The 27,500-nt window shown below is 42.8% G+C and overlaps 3 protein-coding genes across 12 annotated transcripts in view; 1 reads left to right on the top strand and 2 right to left on the bottom strand.

Annotated features, from left to right (window-relative positions):
• On the bottom strand, positions 22-8,701 carry XRCC3 (X-ray repair cross complementing 3). Of its 5 annotated transcripts, none has more exons than XM_021402042.1 (8): positions 8,560-8,701; positions 8,218-8,286; positions 7,726-7,818; positions 6,666-6,878; positions 3,298-3,452; positions 1,872-2,084; positions 1,443-1,489; positions 22-870 (listed from the first exon to the last, which is right to left on the bottom strand). In XM_021402042.1, the coding sequence occupies exons 2-8, from the start codon at positions 8,270-8,272 to the stop codon at positions 633-635; spliced, it is 1,014 nt and encodes a 337-aa protein (XP_021257717.1). In that variant the 5' UTR covers positions 8,273-8,286; positions 8,560-8,701; the 3' UTR covers positions 22-632. The 5 variants fall into 5 exon arrangements, with proteins under 5 accessions (XP_021257717.1, XP_021257714.1, XP_021257718.1 ...); XM_021402039.1 differs by having other exon boundaries at positions 7,726-7,863; XM_021402043.1 differs by lacking the exon at positions 8,560-8,701 and adding an exon at positions 8,377-8,525.
• Positions 9,197-20,096, top strand: ZFYVE21 (zinc finger FYVE-type containing 21). Its single transcript, XM_021402044.1, has 7 exons — positions 9,197-9,423; positions 12,761-12,811; positions 14,456-14,624; positions 16,513-16,588; positions 16,717-16,808; positions 18,975-19,117; positions 19,354-20,096. The coding sequence occupies exons 1-7, from the start codon at positions 9,292-9,294 to the stop codon at positions 19,387-19,389; spliced, it is 699 nt and encodes a 232-aa protein (XP_021257719.1). The 5' UTR covers positions 9,197-9,291; the 3' UTR covers positions 19,390-20,096.
• Positions 20,654-27,500, bottom strand: part of PPP1R13B (protein phosphatase 1 regulatory subunit 13B) — a 54,543-nt gene continuing 47,696 nt past the window's right edge. For all 6 annotated transcript variants that reach the window (XM_021402024.1, XM_021402022.1, XM_021402023.1 and 3 more), the window contains 6 exons: positions 26,460-27,226; positions 24,577-24,714; positions 24,363-24,496; positions 23,517-23,683; positions 22,631-22,830; positions 20,654-21,966 (listed from right to left, as the gene is read on the bottom strand). In XM_021402024.1, coding sequence (XP_021257699.1) covers positions 21,925-21,966; positions 22,631-22,830; positions 23,517-23,683; positions 24,363-24,496; positions 24,577-24,714; positions 26,460-27,226 — 1,448 coding nt within the window. In that variant the 3' untranslated portion in view covers positions 20,654-21,924. The remainder of the gene's footprint in view (positions 21,967-22,630; positions 22,831-23,516; positions 23,684-24,362; positions 24,497-24,576; positions 24,715-26,459; positions 27,227-27,500) is intronic.

Below are 27,500 nucleotides of genomic sequence, written 5' to 3' on the forward strand. Positions count from 1 at the left end.
TTAGAAGGAGTACACAAAGACTTAAAATCGTCATGGTTGGATTTTATTTAAAAAAAATAATTTAAAAAATTACCCCGGTCACTTACAAATAGAGATTGGGAAGCTGGGGGAAGAGGGAGAAGGGTGAGAGGGAAACGTGTGAAAGCTTAACAGATACGTGATACAAGTGAGCAGCACCCACTGCTCACCGCACACACCCACCAAGCACAGGGAGTTTTGAGGCCTTTGGAAAGCGTGGACAAATAAGTTCATGGAGCTGCCTTTCAGCCTGAATGCAGCAAGGATTCGAAAGAGCACTCAGAGCAGCTAGTCTTAGGAAGAAAAACATGTAAAGCTCTAACAGCCTCTGAGGAGAGCAGCAGCTGTGTGGATGAGAACAGCTGAAGGTGCCGCCCATCAGCCTTGCAGTAAGGATTATTCTCCAGAACACCTATCTCACAGTGAGAGGCTGCTGAACTTGTATCCAAATACAAAAAGAGAGTATTTTCACAATGTAAAAAGAAATGCTTAATGTTATTGTCATATCACCTTTTATGTATTTCAGCATCCGTTTCTCTGTTCGAGGAAGATTTCATTTCACTCATGTTTCTTCCTGAAGCAAAGCAGGTTCGATGCATTTTTGGAATGGGGTGCTATACTGCACCAAGGACTGACTTCATTCCTTTCACACCTTCCAATTTTACTGTATAGCAGCAAAAGGAGGGAGGCAGATGTGGAGCAAAAACTACTCTTAAAGTCCTCACGCTTGCAGGGAGGTGTGACACGGCTCCAGGTAACGGTTCAGGCTGCGGCACTCGGCTGACCATCAACCTCATCAGCAGCTGATTCGCCCAGGTTATTCCGAGTGCTGGAAAGACTCTGCTAGCAGAACTATAAGGAAAGCAGTACAGATTTCTGCAGGTATGAATTTCATATGGAACATCTTAGCTTCTGTTGTAACAAAATTACATTAGAATTGCTTTACTGAAATGCACTGATGTAGCTCCTAGTTCATCTAATGTTTCAAGCGTAGTAGATTCAAACAATAAATATGTGTGCTTGAATCTTGTTACTATCTTGATGTCAAAAGGCACTCAGACTTTTTTCCTTAAGCAACAAGAACAATCCATAAGGCTTGGCTGCTCTGTTTTCGTAAGCAGACAGAAAACACACACAATTCTATCAAAGAGACGCATCAACCTTCTTGTGCAGTGAGCGCAGCAGTGCTGCGGGAGCCTGCTCCTGAACTTGCTGGTGAGGCACGACCATACAGCCACACAGGATGGTTTCCTCTACTGTACAACAGCACAACAGCTGTTATTGCCTCCAGCAAACTCAGCACTGCTGCTTAATGCACCGCTGCTGTTCACACGCACCAGTAGTTTGTGCTGGAGTTACAGCAAAGTACAGTGGTTAAGTGCTGCCCTGTGCACCGCTGTTCATTTCCGTGGTGGACGACTCACCTGTCCCCACACTGCACAGCTTCTGCCTCACTCACCGCGTCGGTCACCTGAAGCAGAACAACGACATTTGGAGCCGACCTGCTGCCGGGCGTTTGATTGCACCACACAGAAGGGCGAGGAGCAAAGCCAACAACATTCAAGTTATCGGATCGTGCATTAAGCCAAGTTAGAAAAACCCATATTCTTCCCAGGCAAACTACAAGGAAGCTATGCTAGCTGCAGCATGTATGAATTTGATTTCTACTAGATACTGAATTAGTTTAAAACAGCAAGCAAAAAGCCACCTGTGCCACGTTAGCTCTTCCATTTGTCAGCTCCTTCAGGGACACTCAGAGAGAAACACTTGGTTCAGAAAACTACCCATCTCCATTCCAATTCTCCACACCCATCAGAACACAGCCTTGAAGGACACTCATTTTGGTGCCATACCTGATTAATGCACATTATTGGAGCCCTGAATCTGGTGCTTAAGCCATGAAGCTGCGCTCCAAACGTCTGCAAATAGCGAGCCTTCAGAATGGAGTCTGAAGCTCCGAATTCGCATCGAAACAGAGCAGCGATGGAATCGATGACCACCAAGCGCACCACGCCTCTTGTGAGCAGGACGGAGATCCTCTTCGTAATGCACTTGTGGAAGGTGTCCTATCCCCAGAACGCAGACAGACGGCATTAGAATGGTTCAGATCATTCTTATTTGTAAAATCAAGATGGTAACTACAGATCTCATCGCTGAAATGCAAGCTGATGGAGGTTCTAATCATAAAACAAGTTTGCAGATTTTAAGTCTCCCTATTTTTTAGCAGGTATCTTATGGTTGTACATAACAAAGCAACTGGAGACTGACTGTGCATGTGTGCAATCTACTGCAGTAATTCGCAGCTGTTTAGAAGTATGCGCAGACAGCTCAAAATCTTGAGAACGCAATAATACAAATCCTGAAGAATTCCTGTTTTGCAGGATGGTTCTCACTGCAGTACTGAGAACTCAAGACCAGCATTAAATATCCAACCCAGAAGTGACTAAACTGCTGTTTCATTAATTGAATACTGTGAAGCCACCCTACACAGCAGTTGCAGAAAGTTTAACACAAATACTCTGCAGCACACAACTCCTTTCATACAGGTATCAGTCAGATGAAAGGGCCTTGTAGCCCGGAGCCTTGTCTTTAACAGTGGCTTACAGCAGCTGAGTATAAAGGAGAGGAAGCACACGGTGACAATCTCAGCTTCTGGCCAACCTGTTTTCAGCGTGGGCAAAAAAGGTGGCATGTGTCTCAGTTCTTCTGACTGCTGCCACCAGCTACAGAGCGGCATCAAATGCATCAAGAATTAAATGATGTCTTTCAGCATTCCACAGCTTTTACAACTGAATTGTCAAGTCTGATTTACAGGAAGGTCCACTCTACTAAACTAACTGTTGTTTTTTGGTTTGTTTTTTTCCAAAGTCATAAATCTTACGATACCAAAGACATTTGATTTTTTTTTTAAATGAGGGAAAAAAAAAAACTATGTATCCAGATAGACACATATGCACACCAGCAGAATTGATGCATTGCAATACATGGATTGCAATCACCTACCATGCAGTGCTTTACTTCCCAGTGAGTGGTGTTTTACTATACCTCCAACCACTGCAATGTCCTAACTCCCATAGTGCGTGCTACTTACTGTGTCCTGCTTTTGGCTGGGATAGAGTTGATTTTCTTCACAGAGGCTCCTATGATGCTACATTTTGGATCTGTGATTAAAATAGCTGGGGATAACACGCAGCTGCTTTGGTCTCCTGCTACAAAAAACTCCTCTGGTTACTGGAATATAGCGTTGTGATCACGTATTTGTAATCTGCTGTTACTTACCAGATCTGCTGCATGCTCAACAAAGATACTATTCCCAAATCTGATCTTTTGTATGATTTCAGGTGGCACATCCGCACGCAGCTTATGCTGTTGAGCTATCAGCTGCTGCAAACGTTTACTTGGGAATGCATCTTCTGTACAAATGTAGACAGCTCCTGCAATCAAGGAAGCATCCTCTGTCATTGCAGCATGACTTTTACACAGACATTTTCCTGAATCGATGATGAACACCACCCCCACCCCCACCCCGACTTTCTTGTAGCTGCCAGGTGCTTTTTGCTGCCTGCTGACACCGTTTTCTTTGTGCTCTCCAGCAATCCACTAGGTGACGCTCTTCCTGCACGGCTGCTCAACGTCTGCCTGCCTAACTGGGACGATTGAAGGCACTGTAATGCATCCAACCCACAAACAGTAATAACTCTTCTTGAAAACTGTACATTAGATAAAAAAGATTATAGCCCAATCACATCACTGGGATCAATGTCCATGTAGTTTTGCTGTGGGTTCTCGTTAACGAGTGTGCATTATTACAGAGAAAATTAACTGCACACATCACAGATGTTGGAGAAAAAAAATAAATACGTGCAATATTTTCCTAATAAAAAGCCTAATTTTCTTTAGCACTAAACTTCTTAAGCTCAGTTCTCCCCAATCCCTCCATGAATTCTCATAGAAATCACTGCAGTTCCTGTACTCCCAGTCAGATTTTCAGTTTGTAAAATGCCAGCAAGTCAAGAGAAACTGCTATCATGAATTTGATGTTACAGGTATTTAGCATCAATATTTGCTCCAATAAGCCAATTATGGCTTGGAACACTGAATTTCAAACTAATGAAAGCCATGCTAACTTGTGCTGAGATATCTTAACGCTAAAGGAACCCCCGGAGTAAAACATGCTGGACTTCCCAACCTCCATTCTTATTCACAGCCAATCACCTTTAGCACAACACTGCCTAACTCAGACAGACAGCCATTTCTTTACCACAGATACTGGCATACAGACAGCATCTGCTTTTTAAAAATCAGATCAGCCTTAAGCACTGCATCCTTTGTGCCCTCCTCAGTTTGCTTCAGAAGGATGGAATATTTCTTACTTGAGACTTTGTGTTTTTTTCCAAGCGTAGCTTTGTATTTCTTGACAGATTGGTGCTCCACTGATTAAATAACAGATTTCACCCCAGCAGTCTGACAAAATGGTGTCTGACCAAAATGGTGGAAGTCCACGTGGAGCAAAGGGGTGTCACTGAACTCCTGCATGCAGACAAAATGGTGCCCACTGACATTCACTGACGCTTGCCGGACATTTACAGAGACCAAGCAGGGATGTGAGCACAATGAGGTGGAGGGTGCTGCTTTTCAGCAGTGGTGACAGGGGATCACCTCTGCTGGTGCTGATTGTTACGAGCGCAGCACACCGGCTCTCGTTCATCACTGGTGAAAACGCACAGCTAAACGTGGTGACTGTGTTGAAAAATAGCATTTTGTAGCTGAGAATTTATCCTATCAAACAGCATTACTTTGCTCGCTGTAGCTGTTGTAGTTTCCACAGATATAAACAGGAGGCATTACTTTTGGAGCGAGCCACGTGGCCCAAGAGAATTCTTCTTCACTCAGTGCGGCCCAGCCAAACTAAAATAACTAAAACAACTAAACTCAACATTAAAGGCTGGTGCCTAATCACGACTCCAAAACATTTAACAATATTCACATATTTTTAAGGACGGGTAAATTGTCATAACCTAAATAAAAGAGGCGACTGCTACAAACAGAAAATCCTACAGCATCGTCGTTTACAGCTTATTAGGAAACTGTCATCACCACCAGCAGCTCAAGAGTCAGCGTACTTTTCACTCCTGAGAAGGAAGGTGGGAGACGCACTTCTGAAATCAGTCATCCTCAGTGATCCTGAAGAAACACCTTTCTTACAGTCCCACAACAGCCCAACAGAAACCAGCGATTTTATCAACTCCTGGGGCTTTACTAGAATTGAGGTTGAAACTAAAGAAAAATATTCATATCCCAAAAACAAAACAAAAACACCAAAAACCTCACCCTCAAGAATTGCAAGAGATCGTCAGACAAAGTAAGAATTTTCAGTCCTATGAACCCAACCTGCCACGCACCAAACCAGCTTGGTTAACAAGAATCAGCAGCAAACATTTTTTTCTAATTCAAAATTCTAATATGGATACGCATGTCACATTATATTCATGTATTACTCAGGAATATGGGCACAGAAAATGAATTCAGCCAATATGCAATAGACCATAACTGACATTCTTAGAATGGCAGAACGATAACCTTGAGGCAAAGGATGTCCTAATTTCTTGTTTTACTGCCAGCCTTCTAGAACTGAGAATTGTAAACAGGATTAGCATGAAGCCAAGTGAAGGAAATACACAATAAATCTATACTGTCTAAGGAAATGTAATTCAACATTTCCATCTAAGGGGGAAGGAGAACATCTAGCACTTACACACTTACAACAGCCTTCTGTACCTTGCCCGCCTCCAAAACATAGCTATTCTCCTCAACAAGCAATACCAAACTTGCCTGTTGTATCGGAAAAAACTTGGAAAAACCACAAAGCCTGAAGTTGGCAATTCACACTTCGTTGCTACCAATTAGCATCTAGAAGCCTGACAAGAGCTGTTACCTTTCACCAAATTGCAACTTTGGAAAATTGGATGAAAACCTGGATTCCCCAAGTAGTAATTACGTTCTGACCATAGGGAAACAGAGACCAAAAGGTTCTAATTTAACTGAAGCGCCCACATTACAGCACTCTTCATCTTTTACCCACCACAGAGTGGTGCATGGTGCACTTTAACACAGGAAGGAACTGAACAGAATATATCTGCTTCTGTTCTGATTAATGACATAACTTAAACCAAAGTTAATGTCAGCTAAAGTGCAATTTCCGTCCTTTAATCAATATCGTCCGGACATTCCACAATCTTTCCATGTGGGTGGGCATGGTACAAGTAATAATTATAATTAAAGTTTCCCCACAACAAGCCACTGAGCTGCCAAATTAAACCCAGCGCAGCATGGAAGGAAGAGCAAGATCGCTGCCAAATCACACTGATGGCATCAGGAGTAAATCTGTCTCTACGAGGGCAGTGATGCGCTGGCACTGCTGCCCAGAGCTGTGGGTGCCCCATCCCTGGAGGTGCCCGAGGCCAGGCTGGATGGGGCCCTGGGCAGCCTGAGCTGGTGGGAGGCAGCCAGCCCACGGCACAGTGGTGAAACTGCATGGTCTTACAGGTTCCTTTCAATTCAGAACATTCCATGATTCTACAACGTTCTTAAAGACAGTACGTTCCTCCAAATGGCAAATCAATCAATACTTACATGTCAATACTTACCCGACTCTAATCCTCCGTATCTGTAAGGATACTGCACACAAAGGCACAGCTGCAAACCAATTTGAGTCTTCCCAGCAGAACTTTCTCCAGCAATTTCTGTGATTCCCACTAAAGGAATGCCACCTCTTAACAAGTTATCTAGCACTGAACATCCCAGGCTTAGCTTCTGGCACTGGGAGGAGAGACAATCCTTATCTTGGTAGAGCTGAAGTGCTGCAGGGTTTTTTTAAGGATTAAGAAAAAATAAACGGAAAGAAGGAAAAATTAATTTAGTATCTTTCTAATGCACAATGACACAGTACAGACGTCGATGCTGTAGATTTATACCTACAAGGGATGCCTTCTTTGTCAATGGGAGAATTTTCCAGTTCAGCCCAGGCTTCCCCACAGAACCTACCGATTAAATGCCTGTTTAAAAACCAAGAATTTACCCTGAGTCACAAAACCTTTTCCCTTCTTTGCCTCTAAGGAGTTTCTATGGCAAGCTACGCTCAGGGAAGATCTTGCTGGCTATGAACAGCATCGCTGGCATCTGGCCAAGGCCTAGAGCTAGATCCAGACCACAAGAAAATACATTCTAATTGCAGAGCAGCTGTGAAGCGTATTTGCAGGAGGAGCTATCAGATCCTGCTTCATTTGGAATTAAGTGATCACTTAAGATCAGTTCACATGCTTCATAACATCATACAAGCTTTTCAACCAGTCTTGGGGCAAAAGGAAATTACTGGAAACAAAGGAGGGAAAAAAAGAAAACGTTGCATTCCTACAGTCAAGTTTTCCAGACCGGAGAATTATTTTGCCGTTTTAAGCTGGCTTGGTCCCAAAGAATGACTTCGATAGAATTCCTTCTACTTTCAAGGTCCCACAGGAGCTGCCGTGTAATAATTCACTACAGCTTCCTAAATAATTTACTACAGCATAACTAAACTTCTCATTTTCAGAATCATATCACCGTGTCAGCGAGGAACCAAGCTCACATCTCACAATCACAGATGCTATTTCCAGATGCACAGTATTTCCAGAATGCTTTTTTTTTTGTTGTTTATATTGACTTTATTACCTGTAAGCATACAGTTTTTCCTCAGAGCGCGAGAGACCGTTTTCAGCAAACACTCTACATCGGCACTGGACAGCTTCATCAACCTTTGCAAGTCTGCTCCAGAAAGATTTAAAACCTCTTTTATTGATTTTATGTCAGCTGAAACGAAGAGAAGTTTTATAAACACTTTCCATTGCATTACAGTCATGCACAAAAGTTTTCCGACGTTCCACTGCTCCTTTACTTGAAGTTTCCCTACAGCACGTTCTTGCAAGCTGGGCAGGTACCATTCACTTTGAATGGATCAAAACGTCACGACATTTGGAAAACGATCACTGGTGCATGGCAAGAAGCCATCGCTTCTAATTACTCAAAAAACTTGCTTAGGAAATATTTAACTGCGGTTCCAAAACGTTAGCATACCCCTGTGCGCTGATAGCACAAGCACACGGCCCCACAGAGGAAGGCGTCACGTGACAGACGTACCAGCATCGCGTCCCCAAGGCACGTTACCTTTCTTAAGGGCAGCAATCACTTTAGGGTTCAGGTCAAACTGGTCCCAGTCCATGGCCTGATACAGCACTGGCGTGAACAGAGCATCAGGGAATTAATTGTTACTTTTTAAGTCGGGTATACACGCGCAATGAAACGTAAGCATGATTCAGTGCGAACATTTTGTAGAAACATCGCGTATCTCCTAGTCAAGCACGGCGACCGCTCCCCTAGCGCCTTGCCCCGACGCACCCGTTTAGCACTGTAACCACGGAGAACCGTAAGGCGCGGCACTGTCGCGCACGCCGCCTTTACGACAGCGGCAGTCGCACGAATACGGCAGAAGGCGGCGCGGGCACTCACCCGTGGGGCGCTGGGCGCGGCGGCTGCCATGGGGCCTAGCGGCAGGAGGGGCGCGGGAGGAAAGAAGAGCGTTATTGCTAGGCGGCACCTATTCAACGCGGCATTCTGACGAGAGTTACAGCGCGTTGAAATTAACCGTGGCTTCACCGGCCTGTGCCCGGAAGGTCTCCGAACCGCTTAGTGCGGCGGACGCCGGCCACGGGCAGCGGCGGAGACAGCGCGCGGCCCCAACCAGAGATCACCTCAGTGCCTCCCCCCGCCAGGCCTTTCGACCTCCGCGCCAGAGCTGCCGCAGCCAATCGGCGGGCGGCCCGTTCACGACGTCACTCGTTGCTGGCCTATCAGAACACCACACGGCCTGGGCTCCCCGGCGCAGCCAAGGGCCGGGCGGGGCGCTCTCCACTCCTGTAGGGCGCTGTTCCGGGAGGCTGGGCGGGGAGCCCCCCATTTCCGGTCTGCGAGGCCGGCCGCTCCTTCTGCGCACGCGCACGAATCCCCCAGAGGGGCGAGGAAGTAATAACACGCCCGCCTTCAGCCGCGAGCGGTGCAGGATTGGTTGGGAAGTGTGGAGGCAGTCTCCATTGGTCGTTTGGAGAGGGAGGGCGGAGACCGGCGAGACGCCGCTTCCTATTGGTCTAGCGCCGCGCCCGTCCCGAGCGGGCCGAGCGGTCATTGGATGGCAGCGCTGCCAGTCCCGAGGGGCGAGTAGCGGTGGCGGAGTGTCGGGGGAAGATGTCGGGCTGCGAGGCTCGCGACGCCAAGAAGCTGGTGCGCTCCCTTAGCGGGCTGCGCATGGTGCCCGAGCACCGCTCCGCCCGCAGCCCCTTCGGCCTGGACGAGCCCCCCTGGGTGCCCGACAAGGAGGTATGGGGACGGGCGGGTGGCTCTCTCAGCCTGCGCGCCCCGGGGGCCGTTTGCGGGGCCCTTCGGGTGCAAAGTGCGCGGCTCCGTTTCGCGTGGCTTAGCGGGCGGAGAGGGCCGGCCCGGCGCTGGGCCTGCAGGGCTGCGCGGTGGACGTGGGGCTCGTAACGTCCGAATAACTCGGGGCGTCTCAGGCAGCTTTGCTTTTAAATACTTGTTAAGTAACCTCTGTAATCGCGAAATTCCTCTAAGTTTGGTGTAACGTGCGTTGGTTGTTACCCGTTCCCGCAGCCAGGCGCTAGCAGGGCACGGGCAGCTGTTTATTTAGGATCGCTTGTTTACTTATTGCCGCTGCTCTGTGGTGTGGACTCACGCCAGTGCATTTAAATGCGGCCCGAGCTAAGATATAGTTTTGATGAGGCTCTGCGAATGTAAGCAGGCGGTCGTTAAGCAGAGCTGCTCCTCGCCAGACGCCGCTCTGTGTGGGAACGCCACGTCCTCCTGGGTTAGAAACAAGGAAGAAAGTTCTGCCCGTGCCTGCTGTTTCTTGAGGCAGAAAGTTTGGTGTGAAAGCAGTTAGAGCAGCGGGCAGACTCAGCGCAGCTTCTGCTGCAGGCTGTGGCTCCCCGTGCCTCACGGCAGCCCTCCTTGGCCAGGTGGGTATGTACGTGCACTGAGCGTACCTTGGCCTCTGCTGCGTGGAGACCTGAGGGCTGACATCATCACCACTGGACGTCATTGGCGTATTGGTTATAGGAGCACAGAATGGTTCGGGTTGGAAGGGACCTCAAAGCCCACCCAGCCCCAACCCCTGCCCTGGGCTGGCTGCCTCCCACCAGCTCAGGCTGCCCGGGGCCCCATCCAGCCTGGCCTTGGGCACCTCCAGGGCTGGTTATCTTAAACTAAAAGCAGTTTCTTCCCAGACTTGGAACGTAGCTTGGTATTTTAGCAAGTGCCATCTTAATTCAGCTGAAATTTATTTGGGAGTTTGTAGTAGGATTTATTTAAGCTAGTTAGGTGTATTTAAGAATTGATGTATCTAAAATGTATTAATCACCAGGAGAGCTCAACTGGTGATGCTCCTATTGAGGAAATGTTGGAGTAGGAATGCTGTTAGGGTGCAGAGGCGGCCGAAGCTTCCAAGATCCACCCGTGTCCCAGATCTCACATGGCTGAGGACCACTGCATGCCTCCCAGCAGAGGCGTGTGAAGGCAGCGTTCTGGTGGGGCTCTGGGTTGCCAGGGGCTCTGAGCTGATGGCAGGATGGAGCTGGGCTTTATGTGGCCATGTGATAGAGCTGCTCTCGTGCTGCTAGCAAACTCGTGCAGCTCAGGCAGTGGATTAGTCACGTGTGGCTATGGTCTTATCGGAAGGCATCTCCCACTGGCATCGTTCTGGTTGGGCATGTTATGACATCTGGTTTGATGAGTTTGCAAACCTTCGCGTTGTCACACATTCGCTGTGTTAATGTGCTTAACCAGCTGTTGGCTCACATCACTTCTCTCATCAGGTTGTTACTGTATATACAAATAAAGTATATGAAGTGTAACCATAGCTTCCTGTCTTTCTGCAGTGTTGTCACTTCTATCTGGATCTAAAATGTTACACTAATTCCTTATCACACTTCAGAGAAGTGCATCAAAAGTTCCTCTCTGCTTTTAACCAGTTCTCGTTGCTCCTGAATTATTACCAGCACCCAGCATCTGGTTGCTCTGCCATTTTCATCTTGGTATATGAAGTAATCTGATACCGTTGATTTTGAAATCAACATATTAATGACATGCATTTTTATTTAGTGTCTTATTTTCTATCTTCTTGGTTCTACTTAAAATAAATAAATCAGATTTGCAGTAGTTTTGAAAAGCCTGTATCTTGAAGACATGAAAAGTAACTCAAGTGTCATGCTTTGTTCTCTGTGAATGTGATACCAAACTTGAGCAATCCCGTACTCATGTGCTGTCTGTGTCATGAGGATGAATGGGAAGGATTCACCTTTAAAGATGTTCTTCATTTGCAGCTCTTCCCAGGCCAAGCAGCAGTCACAATGCAAATTTGTTCTCAGGATTTTTGTTACTTGAAGCAGAAGTGCCGCGAAGGAACAGTGTATTGAGGCTACTCAGGTTAGAACGGTTCAGCAGGAAAAACCCGCTCTGTGATACCTGCAACCAGTGCCATTTCCTTCCCATGTATAACTGCACTGTGTATTACATAGAGTTATCATAATTGCTCTGGAGTTTAGAAATATTGTTCTGCAAAGTCAGTATGAAATATGAAGATGGGTAATTCTGTTAGTTGCAACTTGTATAATTTAACCTAGTATTATTTGTGAATTCTATTCAAGATGGGATTGAGAAGAGCATTTTCTCCCTAGTTTGCAGCTTGTGCTTTCCGATTTATGACCAGAAATACAGATTTTCTTTACCAGGAGTCTAATTCATCTTCTTAAACTCAGGGTATTTTGAAATTCTGCAGCGCCTAGCTCCCAAACTATTAGATATGTCAAAACTTAAATCACTAAATCAAGATTGCTGTAGAGCAAAATGTGGTATTGGCTGTAGAGTGCTACAGAGCAAACCTTGGGAACGTTGCAGTTGCCGAATGCTGAAGGTTCATTGTCAGTGACTGTGAGAAGCAGCTTTTATGGAGCCTCTGAGAAGGGAGGTGGCTGGGAGTTAACTCCAATACTTGAAACAATATGGGAACACTTCTAGTTCTGCTTTGTGTGGGATTGAGAAACAGCTTCCTGTACCAAACATTGCAGCGTAGTTATTTCTGCTCCATTACAGCGACTGCTGTTACTCTCTGATTTGTTAAGCCCTTTGTATAGGTGTGAGTGCTTTATATAAAACTATAGTTAAAGAAAATGCAGTGTTTCTGGAGACTCTTTTCCTTAGCTGCTGTAGTGTTTTCTTGGCTGTAGCTGTACAACTTGGGATGGTGATTGAGAAAGGGACTTGTGTTTCACCACAGAAATTGACTCCAGAAGCTGCTGTAACCTGAGGGAATTCTTCGAAGATAAAGAGTTCGGTATTGAAATGTATTAATTAAAGGCAAACGGTGATGACTGTGTGCTAAGCAAACAGCAGCGGCTCAGCCTAGCGCGAGTCTTCAAGATGACATTCGGCTGAACTCTGTGGTAGCCTGGCTGCAGGAGGTTAGCTTTCTGCAGCTGGAAAACTAGAAAGAATCCAGCTGTGAATATAGGCCTTTCTGGAGACCCAAACAGGGGTAAGCGTGTTAAGGATGTCTGAAACATCGTTCTGGCAAGACGCAGTATTCCTTAGGGTGAACGATTTTGGCAAATCTTGCAGGTTAACATTAATTTGTTCTGTTTTCTAGTGCCCAAGATGTATGCAGTGTGATACAAAATTTGACTTCATAACTAGAAAGGTAAGAAAAATTGACAAAATATAAAGCTTCAACTGTTGCAACATGCTAATATGAACTTGTGATACAAAGTGTAGATGATTGAGTAGAATTTCATGCAAAGACTAACGGACGTTAACAATAGTTTTTCTTTCAGTTCTGCCTTTTCTGGTTAGAGGACTTCTTTTTTTCTTCATAAATTCCATTTCTGTGACATTCTTTCAGCACAGTTTGTAATACATGGTTTGGGTTTTTCCAAAATGCCGGGTGCTACCTGCAGGATTTGCACGAAAAGGGCACGTTAGAGGAGCTCATGCTGGAGTGGGCTGCCAGCATCAGTACTGACACTGGAAACAAATTAATGAATGCAGTTCTGCTTTCAGACATGAAATTAGTTGTAGAAATGTGAACTAAAGATGTTTTCAGATGTAATGAATTACAATCTGACATTAAAGAGCTCAGCTGTTAAAACGGGGAGAGCTGAAAATCGGGTTGTCCTTCTGTTCTAATAGTGAAACAGGATCTGTCTCAGGATCAGAAAACGTTCTGCTGAACATGGGAGTTCTGCAGCCTCCCGGAAAAGCCAGCACTGATTTTAGCCGAGAATAACGTTCCTCTGTGTAAGTGCATTGACACCCTGTTACTTGACACCAGTACTTGCTGGTGGAAGTGGGACTGGAAATGCACTGACATAGTTGATGGTTTTTCATATATTTTTTGGAGGGAGAAGGAAGGAGAAGTCTTAAAGCAGACATAGTAATGGATTGGCTGCAAAGCAGTAATTCATTAGGCTGCTGTATTTTGCTTTTGTTAGCTTCAGGAAGTAAATGGAGGTAGCCAAGTGTAGCAGGCACTTCAGAGGACTGCGTAATATTGGGAAGTTGAACAGTGATCAGAACTGCAGCGTATCACTTCCTTGTGTCAAACAGTTGAGGCTTGCTGTGAGCCACAAATCAGGTCCTGCTTGCCTGGGAGCGCTTGTTCTGACACGAGCTGCTGTCATCTGCTGAAAACTTGCATCAGGAAGAACTGCCAGGGCTCCACACCCCAGGAGTGACTGGAGCACAGGCCGCTTTTTGAAGCCGTGCTGATTTTGCCAGACCTGATTTTAATTGGTATTACAACTTGGTTGGGTTTGCACTGTGCTGCCTGATATTTCTGGTAGAGGGAAGACTTCAGGTTTCAGCTGTGAAGTTCTATAGCTTTTTCCATGGGAAACATTTGAGAACCAGTTTAGAGGGAGAAGAACAGAATCTGCAGTTGAAGCTTTCAGATCTCCGCTTGGAAGTGGGAAGTGACCTAGAAACCGCTCTTCTCTTGCATTTTTATTGACAGTAAAGCAAGGAAGGGATTTACTGGTCTTCGGGGAAAATCCCTTGAGCATATCACTGGTCTGCTTCAGAAGTGCGTTGTCAGTGCCAGCAAAAGCTTCTAGTGCTGTTCACACTGGGCACCACTCTCAGGGCTCAGTCTTCAGAGAGTTCTTCCCACTGCTACAGCAGTTAATTGCCATTTACCCCCGCCTGCTGTGCTGTCCTTTCAACGTGAATGTGTCACAGCTGAGAAACTTCTGGTTCTTGGGTAGGAGGATGTTTAATGTAAGAACTTTACCATGTTATTCCCTAACCATGTATTCTGTAAACAAATAAAACGTTCTCTCGTGCTTAGCATCACTGCCGGAGATGTGGAAAGTGCTTCTGTGACAAGTGCTGCAGTAAAAAAGTGCCTCTGCCTCGCATGTGCTTTGTGGACCCTGTGCGCCAGTGTGCTGAATGTGCCCTCATCTCACAGAAAGAAACAGAGTTTTATGACAAACAGCTTAAAGTGCTCATGAATGGCAAGTACTGACTGTGTATATATGTTGTTTTCATCTCACTTACATTGATTCAAATGCTGTGTTTAAAAAAAAATCTGATAAACAGCGAGATGAATTCCCCTTGTCAAGCTGTTGCGCTGCAATTTTCTGTCCTTAAAACACTTCCTTGTTGTTGTGTTTCTTGTTTGCCACTTAATTCTGTGTTACCAGCTTATTGAGAGAGAATAGAAGATAAAAAGACATTAAAACCAAAGAAAACTTTAATGCCTCTGAGGACTGATATGGGTGCAGCTGGCATTTTATTAAAATAGTCCATCTTTTAGCCATATTTCTGTTGCACTAAATGAGGATGAAAATGCTGAACAACAGAGCCATTTCTTCCTTTCGACGAGATACTGTGCTTTTTTTCAAGCTTTGTCTGTGAGCTTTGATCTTGTTGATGGCCTGTGGATGTGACTGGTGGCAGGACAATTCTGCACAGCATTAAAGCTACGTGCAATAAAGGAATTCACGTTCCAATTATATAATAAAGGCTGAGTTTTCATTTTTGAAGATACTCTGATGGTTCAGGGCCTTTTGATGGGCTCTTCACTGTTGGTATGGTACAGGTATGTATAATCAGTATGCTAAACCACAGTTTGATTAGTTCCTAAGGAGACTGTAGGACCAGAAAGGGGTATGTTCTTCCCTGCAACGCACAAACCATTCTTCATTGTGCTTGGCAGGTAATGGTGTAGATAATTTTTGAAATAATTAACCTGAAGGCTTTCCTTGAAAAAGTCTGTCCTGCTTGCATTTGTGTTATGCAGCTAAAGTCTGAAGTTACTCCTGGCATACTGCAGACTCACAGATCTCAGGGCAGTGGTTGTTTTGATGATGTCCTTGGTAGCTTTGCTGCTGCTGCATGTCTCACGTCAGCAGCAGCCTGTGCGTCTGCATTGAGGGGTCAGTGAAGCACAGCGAAGTGGGAAGCAGACAATGAGGTGACGCTCCGAGGCTGCGTGGTTTGGTCTGTGAAGATGGGTCGCAGGCCATTTGGCAGTGCTCTATGTTAGTATGTACTTCCCGGGCCAACGCTGTTGGGATTAGGCAACAGAGGGAGTGTGAGGCACAGAGGAAGAAGGTGGTAGGTGTGTTGTCTGCTTTAATTTATGAATCACTTCAATACTAAGATGACTTTCCTGATGCCAAAAGAGCTGTTTTGAGCAGGCGGGAAACATGAGACAAAGGGTGAAGTTCGCTGACCTCGCAGTAAGGCTGAGCTAGTCTGCAGCACCACAAAATGGCCTCAAGTTGCACCAGGGGAGACTTAGGCTGGACATTAGAAAACACTACTTTTCTGAAAGAGTGGTCAGGTGCTGGAATGGGCTGCCCAGGGAGGTGGTGGAGTCACTGTCCCTGGAGGTGTTCAAGAAACATTAAGATATAGCATTGAGAGACATGGTTTAGTGGGGTTATTGGTGGTAGGTGGATGGTTGGACTGGATGATCTTGTAGGTCTTTTCCAGCCTAGCTAATTCCATGATTCTATGATTCTGAAAGGTGTCATTCCATATCTGTTAAGCACACAGCTGACAGTCACATCCTGCTGTTGATTCTTCTGTGTAATTCTGATGTGATAGGGTCTTTGTTTTTGCCATCTTCAAATCTGTTCTCATTTTTCAAGGATTTATCTTAGATATCTACAGCGTGTGGGTAAAACTGCATCTAAATGTGAATGGTCACGTGATGCAGAACATAGCTAGAGACATGTTATATTTCAGTGTTCTGCTAAGCTAACTCATTTAACATTTGAATTAGTCTCGTAATTCAGTGTAGTAGGTGCAGGAAGTAAAAATTAGTTATCCTTTTTGATACTCTCATATTCCTTCCTAAATACTGCATTAGAATACTAAAGCTTTTCTTTTCAGGTGCTACATTCTTTGTAACTCTGGGAACATCGGATAAATCTGAGCTCATGGTCTGTCGGCTTTCCAACAATCAGAGGTGAGGAAGGTTGATGGAAATAGCCCTTGTGAACACAGCTAGATTATTACATAATAAGCCAAACATTTGATTTGGATTTGATATTGTTGACAAGAAAATCAATATATTTTTTTTCTTTTGTTATGAAGATACCTGGTTTTGGACGGAAACAGCCATTATGAAATTGAAATTGTACAAATTTCAACTGTTCAGATACTTACAGAGGGATTTACTCCTGGAGGTAATCTTTTCATTCAATACAAGTTAACTATTAAGAACAATGTGAAGCTGTAATTATTGTTTAAGCTAGACAGTGCATTTCTAGGTTATTGGTAGTTCAGGTATAACTGTAGCATTTACAGCAGTTGCTGGAATAGTGTTGTGCATGGAAGCCTTTCCATGCGGCTGCTGGAATTCTGGGGGAAACCTCAGAATTCAGAAATGACTTTAGAACTCTAACATGAGAGAAGTTCTTGATAAACCGAAGTAAAGGTGGTCATCTCGTCTGATCCTTTCTCTTGGCTAAAATTCTGTATCTATTGAATGAGAAGCTTATAGGAGGGAGCTGTCAGTCTTAGCTTCTGTTTCAGAGTCCAGCCAGGGTTTCTATTCTACTTGTACAAAGAGTTCAGAGGAGAGTGAGAGAGAGAAACTGTTTAAAAAAATAAAATGATGTGCTCTTAATTTCACTCAAGATGAAGGGGTGGCCAAATTAAACTGGTAACATCGTTATCAGAAGGCAGCTACTTATGTCAAGAGACCAGGCAGTAATATTTCGTAGCATTTCAGGATGAACTTGAGCATGATTTCATTGACATGAGAACAAACAGGGTCAGGAATTTTAATGATTACTCGTTAGCAACATCTCTGTCACTGCTGGAATCTTTAATTGCACAGTCTATCAGTACAGCATGTTAACTTTAATGAACTTGATATTCAAATCAACCAAATAAGTTGCTGAGTTGCTTAATGCTTCTGTAATTCCTTGTTCATTACTCTTCTGATTGCTTTATCTTTTTGCCTGCCTGTCTTCCTTCTTGATGGTAGAAAAAGATATTCACACTTACACCAGCCTTCTGGAGAGCCAGCATATTACTGAAGGTATCACCAGTACCTTTTGTGAGCACAGCTCCCTCCGGCATGCTGTTACGACCCCTCTCCCATCTGTCTTCCTCTGCAGTGCTAGCTTTTTGCTTGATGCACGTCTGTTCATCTTAAGACAAGTTGTGTTCCAGTATCGATGTAATAATTCCTTCCCATCTACTTAATAAACCAAGTGATTGTTTTGTAACTCTTTGGAGGAGAACCAAAACACTTGAGTCCTTCTTTCGACCACGTGTGCTATTGTCTGCCCCTGAAGAGGGAAGATGAGAAATTATCTTTAGTGGCACACAGCTTTGCACATCACCCTCCTTCAACAGAGGTTTCCTGAATTGTGTACACCAGAAATGAGTAATGTATTCCGTGTGTATTGTTGTCTGGTACATGGCTGTTAGTTTGACTGGGTAGATGGAGCAGATACTGATAAAGATGGTGAACTGCAATCTGTCCCAAGAGAAGGAGGAAGTAACTGTTTATGAACGCTGCGTGCTTTTGATCACGTTGCTTTGACCAGGATGGTCTTTGTTTGGCCTCTGAATATTACGGTAATGGCCTCCAGGCCCCTTTCTGCTCACAAGGGCAGTCTTCATAAGAAATGTCCTCCTGTGTTTGGTGGTGCTGTTGCTGTGGCCTTAGTTTCTGCTCTGCTGCTTCAGTAAATAAGCTTCCCAACAGAGTGAATGTGAAGCATCAATGTGCTATTCTAAACAAAGCTTCTGTTCAATTTCTGTGTATTTGCTTTCGTTTATCTTCATTTCTGTGCAGCTAGAGTAAGAGAGATGCAAGCGTCTTGCTATTGCACTGTTGTCAGAACAATGTCTTTGGTAAGGGATTTCCTTCAGGAAATAAATGACATTGTTGCCTGTTGCCAGCTACTCTTGCCAAACTCCCAACGGCTGCCAGATTTGGATCAAGCAAGGATCCCTATTTGATACCAGTGTAACTGGACACTGGTAATTCAATTTAGAAACCACGGGCTGTGTTGTGAAACCACGTTATCTATTTAAGACAGACGGTAATATTGAAATATGAGAGTTTTCTCAGTGTGTGCAATCAGTGGCTTTTATGAGTTGTGCCTCAGTGATTGCAAGAGAGAAGCAAGCAATATTGCATCTGCACATTCCACATTCCATTGCTTGGCATTGCCTTCTGTCACTGCTTCCTCTGATGCTGCACCTCTTAGTGCTTTGAATTCAGTGGTAAGATGCTTTATTCAAACGTGATTATGAGCAAAAAGAGGTTGTGTTGATTTAGTTGGTAAAACATACTGCTGTTCAGGATCTCTTTTTTTTTTTTTTTTTTCCAGGAGGCAATACTCGTGCCATCGGTATGATTCTGCAGTATAAAGTACCAGGATCAGAGGAGCTAACACAGATGAAATTTACAGCCAGTGAAGACTTCAGCTCTAACAAGAAGCTGTCAGCAAGCTGGCTGGCAGCTATGCATAAGGTGAGCAAGGGAGGCAAAACTTACAGAAGGCTGAGGAAAGTAGTCACAAGGTGCTTCGCAGCAGTAGAGAGTATGCAGTCCTTGGAGCTTTCTTTCTCTATGTTGTTTTTCTTACTGTGCAGATTTTAAGGCTTCATTCTTAAGAAAACAGGAGCTACAGCTGCTTGCTGTGACTTCAGCTGTATGCAGTTTGTGGAGGGAAGTAGGTTGACAGTCATGTTTTGCTTTCACATTAGGCAACAAAACTTCTTTATGAGTCTCGGGACCAGTAGGAAATGAGCGAACTGCTGGCAACTGGAGAGAAGACACCAGCCTTGGAGGACCTGCATCTCACTTTGTGCTAATTTGACAACTGGTTAACACTTGCTCTTGACCTGTTCTCATTCCAGTGTGGTTCATTATGTAAGAACTGGCATACACAATGTATTTCTGTTTTGAACCATGAGTATTCACTATAGTGTGCAATATGTATACAATTAATGCTTTAAACAGTCTCACCTTTTAAGACTTTGTATATTTTGTTAAACCTTTATTGCCTTTATTGGCACTTAATATGAAATATGAAAGTGACCTGCACTACAGCTAATGTACAGCACAACTTTTATAGTAACAATTATATATACTGTTTGCCACAAAAAGCAAACAAAGGTGTATGTCTCTTCTGCAGAGAATAGCTTTTGGGTATAGAGATCTCAGGTTTTTCCCTCTATCCAAATGTTTAAGATCCATGTACAATAAAATCTGCCTTAGATATGGTTTTATAGAATTCACTCGATTTTTTTTCTTAACCTATTTCACCAAGTATCGCCAAATTGGAATTACACGATCTTGAAACTTCCCTTCTGTAATAACTAAGCTTTCATTTTTAGTTTTGTATTTTCTTTTTGGTAACTAGCTTTTGTTAATCTAACTGTAATGCTATCTGGAATTGTATACATTCTAATGTACAAATACGAATAAATTAATTCACTTATTTAAATAGGAGCTGATACTTACTGTTACAACACACAGTTGCTTTAGTAACTGCCTGCTGCCATCTGAATGCTAAGAGCTTTGTCTCAGGTGGCAGCTTAAGTGTAAAGGACCCTTTGGAGCTTTTCTAGACAAGTATGAATTTGTCACAGTTGGAATACTGGAGCTCATAGTGTAAGGTGGTTCAAAAATTACTTGGTAAGTCATTTTCTGTACATTAGGTACAACAGTGAGGAAACCTCAATCAACAGAGCATCACAAGCTCCAATTAGTCTTTTTCTGTTGACTATGAGGAAAGGCACATCTACAGTTGCTACGTGTATAAACTTAGGGAGAATGCAGCCAGCGCCTTAGCAGTACTTTATTGTGCACATTTACATTTTCTCTGAATTAGTGTATCGGAGGCTCTTGAAATCATGACATTCATGTAGCAAATTCTTCAACAATAATACCCTTTCACTTTTCACCACAATATATACAGTTAATGCTAACCTGTGGTAAAAGCAAGTTACAGCACTGCAGAAATGGATATATAAATTATACACAGAACTTGTACATGAGGAATTAATCAAATTGCATACTGTTTAATGGGAGAAAATTACAAGAAATATGGCTACAACTTATAATGGGAAATTCAAAATATACTTTTGGTATATAAAATCATGTACAATTAAAATTCCAGTGAAGTGCTTTTTTTTTTTTTTTTGCTTGAAACTACAATGTAGTGGAATAGATTATTGCATAACTTGCCTTGGCAACAGATGTAGGCTGCCAAGAACCACAGAAACTGTCCTCAAATTAGCTATTGCCTTTCTTAAATCCTTCTCTCTAATACCTCATTTCTTTCTTCTCCTTAACTCAGCATCTCTACACACCTCACTTTCTACTTCTATTCAGTCCTTCATTTTTTTTCTTCTAGACTGACCTGGGCAGACTTAAAATTACACAGTATTACCCTTACCAGACTCTTACCTTTCTCAACTATTGCACTTTCATCCATGCAGACATACAAATCCTTTAAGCTGCTGCAAGTTCACTATTAATTGTTCTGTCCAGAAAGGACAAACCGCAGTGGTTATTAGGGGAACCTTTACATTAGTAGAGGTAACACTGGTGCTGTAGGCTGAATAATAAGAAAATAGAACACCAAGTGAACTATCGTGTAGGGGCTTTGAAAAGTGTACTAATACTGTTTGGTTAGTTCTCTAGCTTGAGTCTAAATGCAGATTTATACTAGATGCTAGATAATGTAAAGCTTTTGTTGGGGTTGCCTAAACTAGGATATAAGTGCAAAAGCACGTTAACACTTAATCCCAGCCTTTATAAAGCTTTGGTGAGTACTTACTGATGAATGGAATTGGTGAAGATCTTGTTTCCTAGAACTCAAAGAGTTGATGAGTAATGAGAGAACTCAACATTCACTGGTATCGAACAAAACATCCAAAATCCTGACATGGGACAGTTACTGTGGGGTTGGAGCAAATTGGACAGCTTATCTGCACTTCGCAAATGACACCTCTGAACATTTAACACAAGAAAGCTCCTACCACACCAAACTTTAACTCAATACACTGCTTTAGACAACAGTTGGCGGAACACTGTAGGTAGTGGAGATATCGCTCTCCTCATCAGTGGTGGGTCACATAGAACAAAATTCATTTACAAACTGCAGATCTTGAAACTCTTGGATGCTGTCCATTTAACAAGAGAAAGCACCATTAAAACTAAGTATCATAGTTTTATTTCTCCGTGTGAAATGATCAAAAACAATGGCTCCAGTGTATGTTTTAAGTTTCCAGTTACCAGCAAGGTATTGCACTGTTGTACAACTGAATTCAAGCAAGGGTTCGCTGTCTAGGTTTTATTCGTGGATATAACTGTAAAAACAGAATGAAAGTATTAGGCTTTGCATGGTTGACAGCAAATTAAAATAAAATCAATTCAGTTATAACCAAAGGGTACTAACGAGAACTGGGTGTTAAAAAGAAGCACTTTGGGGGTGTGAGGACTTTTTTGTTTTTAAGCTACAGCGTGTTCTTAGGTGACTTCTGAAAAATTAAACCAGCAACAGCAGGATGCCAAGGGCTGACTTATTCCTGCAAACAGGAGCAAATTGCTGCTCTGCAAATAACTCGGTTCTTTTAGTTCAAGATCCCGCGCTAGCCTAGAGGATTCTTTTATGGAAATACAGGTGTTCCCTGTCCAGCCCCAAAAAGAGCTTATTTCATGCTTTCTCTCTCTCCACTTGGTGGCCTTACATTCCTGGTCTTTTGTGATAGCAGTGTTACATTTGGCCGAGAGCTGCATAAATGACTTGCCTGAAGTTGCCACCTTCAGGGCTTTTTCCCATCTTAAAGTTGTATAAATGTATGTTTATCTTGTGCCAGGTGTTAAAAGCCTGCCTAAATATCTTCCCAGACCAAAGCTTAGGGCTGCCTAATAAAGCTTCCACACTTAATTGCAGAGCACTGAGATGATGACCACAGATCCTACTTCAGGAGGAAGTAAAAAACTGAAGGCAAGTGGTAAGTCAGCACTTACCCCAAGAAGATTTTTAGGCACATAGCCTTCTTTGTCATTGAGGCGGGCCCACCACCACTCTGTTTCATTGTCATCCTTGCGTCTTAGAATTGTAATGGCATCCCCCTCGTGGAATGACAACTCATCATTGTTCTGGGCTTCGTAATCCCACAGTGCATACACCACTCCTTTGTTCATCACTCCCAACTTTTCCTGCACTCCTGTTAACAACAAGTTAGCACACGAGATGGTAAAATAATCAATTTTTCCCCCTGAGAATTTTGGTGTGGCTAAATATTAGTCTCATTATTAACATTCCATAAACAATTTTCAGCAATAGAAACTTTATAATCTTACTTCTATTCAGAGGAGAACAAAAATAGTTTCACAAATGTTTGCACAAAGCAACTTTATAGAACTGGTGTGTGTTCCTCAAAGGCCTCGGTTCTGTAACAGAGCTTGTACACATTGCACACAGTAATGCTTGAAGCTTTTGAAAATCTAATAGTGTCAGAGCCTTAATTAAGCTTATATCCATCTCCATAAATGAATGCTTTTTCTGCTCCGTCAAGGTACTTTCCGTGCAAAATATGTCTTAGTAACTAAGTACATTCTCTAAGTTAATTATCCATGAAGTATACACGTTTCTGATAAAAATTTGTTGGAATATTTCTGTCAAGATACTTGACTTGCAGTGTTAGAAGGAGTCTGCAGGTCAAGAAGGAAAGGACTACGAGCAACATAATAACCAAAAGATTACTATGTGTTTACCAGCTCAAGGAACAGATGCAGGGCAATATCCTTAAGTCTGGAGCCTAAGCAAATGTTTCCTTCAGATCAGAGTGCCAGAAAGGGGACAAATTTTAGAAGAGATGGAACAAGTTTGTAAATAAGTGTCATAGCTTACCGTACAAGAACTGGGAACACTGAATATAACCTTCTTCCATCTCTTCGCACTTGTCTGCGGCAGTTTCTATATCACTTATAGTTGAAGCAAAAATAGCTGCCCCAGATTCAACCAATAGTTTACAGAGATGAACACTATTGCAAGAAGCAGCACAATGCAAAGGTGTCCTGAAATAAAGCAAAAATGTAGAAATGAAAGAAGCTTCCAGGAATCCCATTGTGTCTTGCAATACAGAGCTCAGTCTGTCTGTTTTTAAAGGCAGTTGCTCTTTGTAGCATATGCATGCATTGTTCAAAACCTGTCAAATGACTCAGAGTGGATTTCAGGATCGATTTGACTCCAGTAAAGCCAAACATAAAATAGATGTTATTTTATGTCGACTTGCATAGCTTGCAGTGCTGCTGGATATAAAACCAGTATTTTCCAATATTAGGAAATTTGAAAGGCAAGATAAAGTGGGGGAGAAACCGCCCAGCAGCATGGCAAGGTTTCACATCTCCTCCAAACTCTTTACAGGTGCTACATCTACCTGCAAGGCAGGTTGCGTGTTCTTCAAGAACACATTCATTATTTAAAGTTTAAATACTTCAGCATGTGAACAAGAAATGCACCTATACTTCTATGTAAAAACAAAATGTACCATAATTTATAATTTGAGCACGCTTTCCCATGGTTTCAACACAATGGAACTTTGTATTTGAGTTTGTTACCATCTAAAAATTTGCAACTCCTCATCTGCTGAGGACAGAGGAGGAAGAAATTGTTCCCCAGACAGGTCTCCACTAAATATTGAATTGGCATCAAAACAGTTTTCTCAGATGCGAAGTTAAAAATTCTGTCACTTACCACCCATCACTATCTGCTGCATTTACATTTACTCCAAAATCAAGCAGGAACTTCACAATGTGGTGATGACCAGCACACACTGCATTATGCAAAGGTGTAATTCCTTCATCATTGGGCTTACTGGGGTCATCAACCTATGGAAAACACAAAATAGTTCAGCACTTTTTGTTTTTTTCCTACTATTCAAAGAAGTTCCCTTTGTTTGGAAACTCACCTCATATATGATTCTTTGTACAAGATCAAATTCTCCCTCCAAAGAAGCATCGAGGAGAAGGGCCAAGGGATTGAACTTCACTCTCAAACCGTGGCCTGTTCTTTCAGAGTTAGGTTTCTTCAGGTTGGTGCGTTTGGTCTGAGTGGAAATGAAGGTTTAAAGGCATTATTTCAGATTGCAGAAGTACCACAAACCATTCAGTTACTCCTTAACTAGAGAAGGAATCCCATCTTCCTTAAATGGTCATAAGAACAATGCAAACACTTCTATTATAAATCCTTTTTAATAATAGAGTTGATTTCTTACTATATCTTAGTAAAAATTAAAAAGCACGCCAATGTAATCCAGCTGCTCCTATTTAAAGCCAACGAGTACGAGGAACAAAGTACTCAAACCGGTGGCTTCTGAGCACCACAATCCTAACTGTGTCTAATATGAGCATCGGGCGGATGGTCTGAAGCACTGTCAAACCTTTAGCTTAGATTAGAAAGGATGACACAATTAAGCACGAGAATCAGTCTCTATTCATGGTAATTTTTCCCTCAAATTAGCAGAAGCGTCAGCAGCAGGTCAGTACCAAAGAGCTTTGCTGGGACAAAGAAAGTCTGTGAAGCTCTTTGATGTAACATTCAAGATGGTATAATCAGAAGAAACATTCTCAAGATTTGAAACACATTTAAATGCGTTTTGAGAATAAACTGTGTAAGTCACATGTGTCTTCACGACTTTTTGGAAAAAAATTACTAACTAGAGCTTTGCAGAACGCTTTTAGTCTGCAGAATCCCAAGACTTGTTTTCTCCTATTAATATGGCTATTTCACTTCAAGAAAATAAACCTCTCACAGTATGAACAATATGTGTTGCTAGCATATTCCATTCTTCCAGAAGTGTCTTGGCCCACACATCCTCATGGAAAATGCATACGAAGCCCTGCACACACTGCAGTCAAGTTATAAAAGGAATGCAAGCTCTTTGCTGAAGAATTTTCAAAGCTCTAGGTGAATCAAGAAGTGCAGATGTGCCTTGAAATCAGTGTCAAAGTGAGTCATATTAACAACTAAGAATAAATTATAGTTTTCTCCCTACCTTCAATTCTCCATATGCTGTAGACTTTGGTAACAACAAAGGCAACGAGTATTAAAAAGATTTTGGTGCAGCTGGAGGAGGAACTTTGAAAGCAATTCAAATAGACACAATCCATTAGAAAAAGATTTCTGCTAAAACAAGTCAGCTGTGTTGCTGCTAGATTTGTCAGCCCTAGTCTCTACTGAGAGAGGAAAAGGAACACACTTCTCCCAGAATAGCTGTTTCAGCTTGTATGCAAATTAAGAATTTTCACTGCAGTAGCTTACCCATTGGTTCATACAGTTATCTTTGTAGCCCTGGGGAAATTAAAAATTGTTTTAATGGTGCTTCATCTACCAGAATAAGCTCTATGATGAGTATATCCCCAAATAAGTTCTATCACCTGAACTGCATACACAACCTCACGTTGCTTGTGCATTTATTGTCCATATTAAACTGGTAGACTTGTAAGGAACCTGTTCCATCAGAATACCATTTGAGGGGGGAGTGTGTATATATATATATATATATATATATATATATATGTTTGTGTGTGTGTGTGTGTGTGTGTGTGTGTGTGTATGTATAGATATATATATACACACACCATATATATGGTAGATATATATATACACACACACCATATATATGGTGTATATATATATATATACCATGAGGAGTACCCTCTTTTTTAATTTTAGTATCACAAAACTTCAAGTGCAAGTATGCCAGTAAACACAACCTTAGACTCTTCCAGTTATGCTTAAGCACACAGTTAATTCTGTAGTTCACAAATTTGTCCTCTTTCAGTTACTTACTGGAGGAAGTGGAGGAGGAAGAGCAGGTTGCAAAGGAGCTTCCTCTTCTGCTGGAGAGCTGACCTCAGGCGTGGGACTGGACGACTCTTCAGTAGAAGGAACTATAGCAAGGTTGTTGTTGTTATCTTCAGTTGTCTCAGATGTTTGATTTGTAGTTTCAGTGCTTATCAGTTCCTCAGTAGCAGGAGAAGGTAATTCATTATCATTGGCATCTGATGAAGGGGGTGGCTCATCAGGAAGGGGAACTGTAGGTTGCACAGAAATAGGTTCCTCAATATTGCCATTGGTACTAGCGTTACCATTATCAACATCTGCTAAGATGCCTATGAAGTCCTGGGGATTGCTTGGCTGATAAAAAGGGGCACCTTCTATTCCTCCAGCAAGAGTATTAAAGCGTTGATACAATAATTTTTGTATATTTGGTCCACTTGGGCCTTCTGGTTCAGTGATAGAACTACGCTTCTTTAATGGCCTGGGAGCATTGGCCAATTTCCTTCGCAGAGCTTCAAGGTCAGCATCACTTTGATATCGCAGGGGTGAATGCACAATAGGTGTGAGTTTAGTAGGACTGAGAGGGCGAGGAATGTTTTCCACATTGCTGTTTTCACTGGATGGTGGAGCATTTTCCAGCTCTTGATCTTTTTCAGAGACCTCAGGCTGAGGCTGAGATTGTGGCTGTGAAGAAGTCTGGGCAGGCAAAGAGCCATGAAGGAATGGCAACGGTGAGGGGGAAGTTGAACCAGATTGTAAGACAGGTTTTCCATAAACTGAAGGGAAAGAAAAGATGCAATACAGTGAAGAACTATTTTCAAATTACATAATAAAATATTTTCAAATACATTGTATGTCTTTGTTCCTACTTGTTTGACATCAGAACAGAAAGAAAAGTTACACTGAATCTACCAAAACAAAAACAAATACTCAGCTGCTGGTGATGGTAATCACCAACTCTCTAGACATAATTTTTTTCAACTTACCTATAAAAATAGATAGAGTATCCAGATGTATTGTTCTAATGGTATTTTGTTTTAAATAAAAGGT

This window comes from Numida meleagris, chromosome 6 (genome assembly GCF_002078875.1).
Source record: "Numida meleagris isolate 19003 breed g44 Domestic line chromosome 6, NumMel1.0, whole genome shotgun sequence".
In the NCBI taxonomy this organism is placed as follows: Eukaryota; Metazoa; Chordata; class Aves; order Galliformes; family Numididae; genus Numida; species Numida meleagris.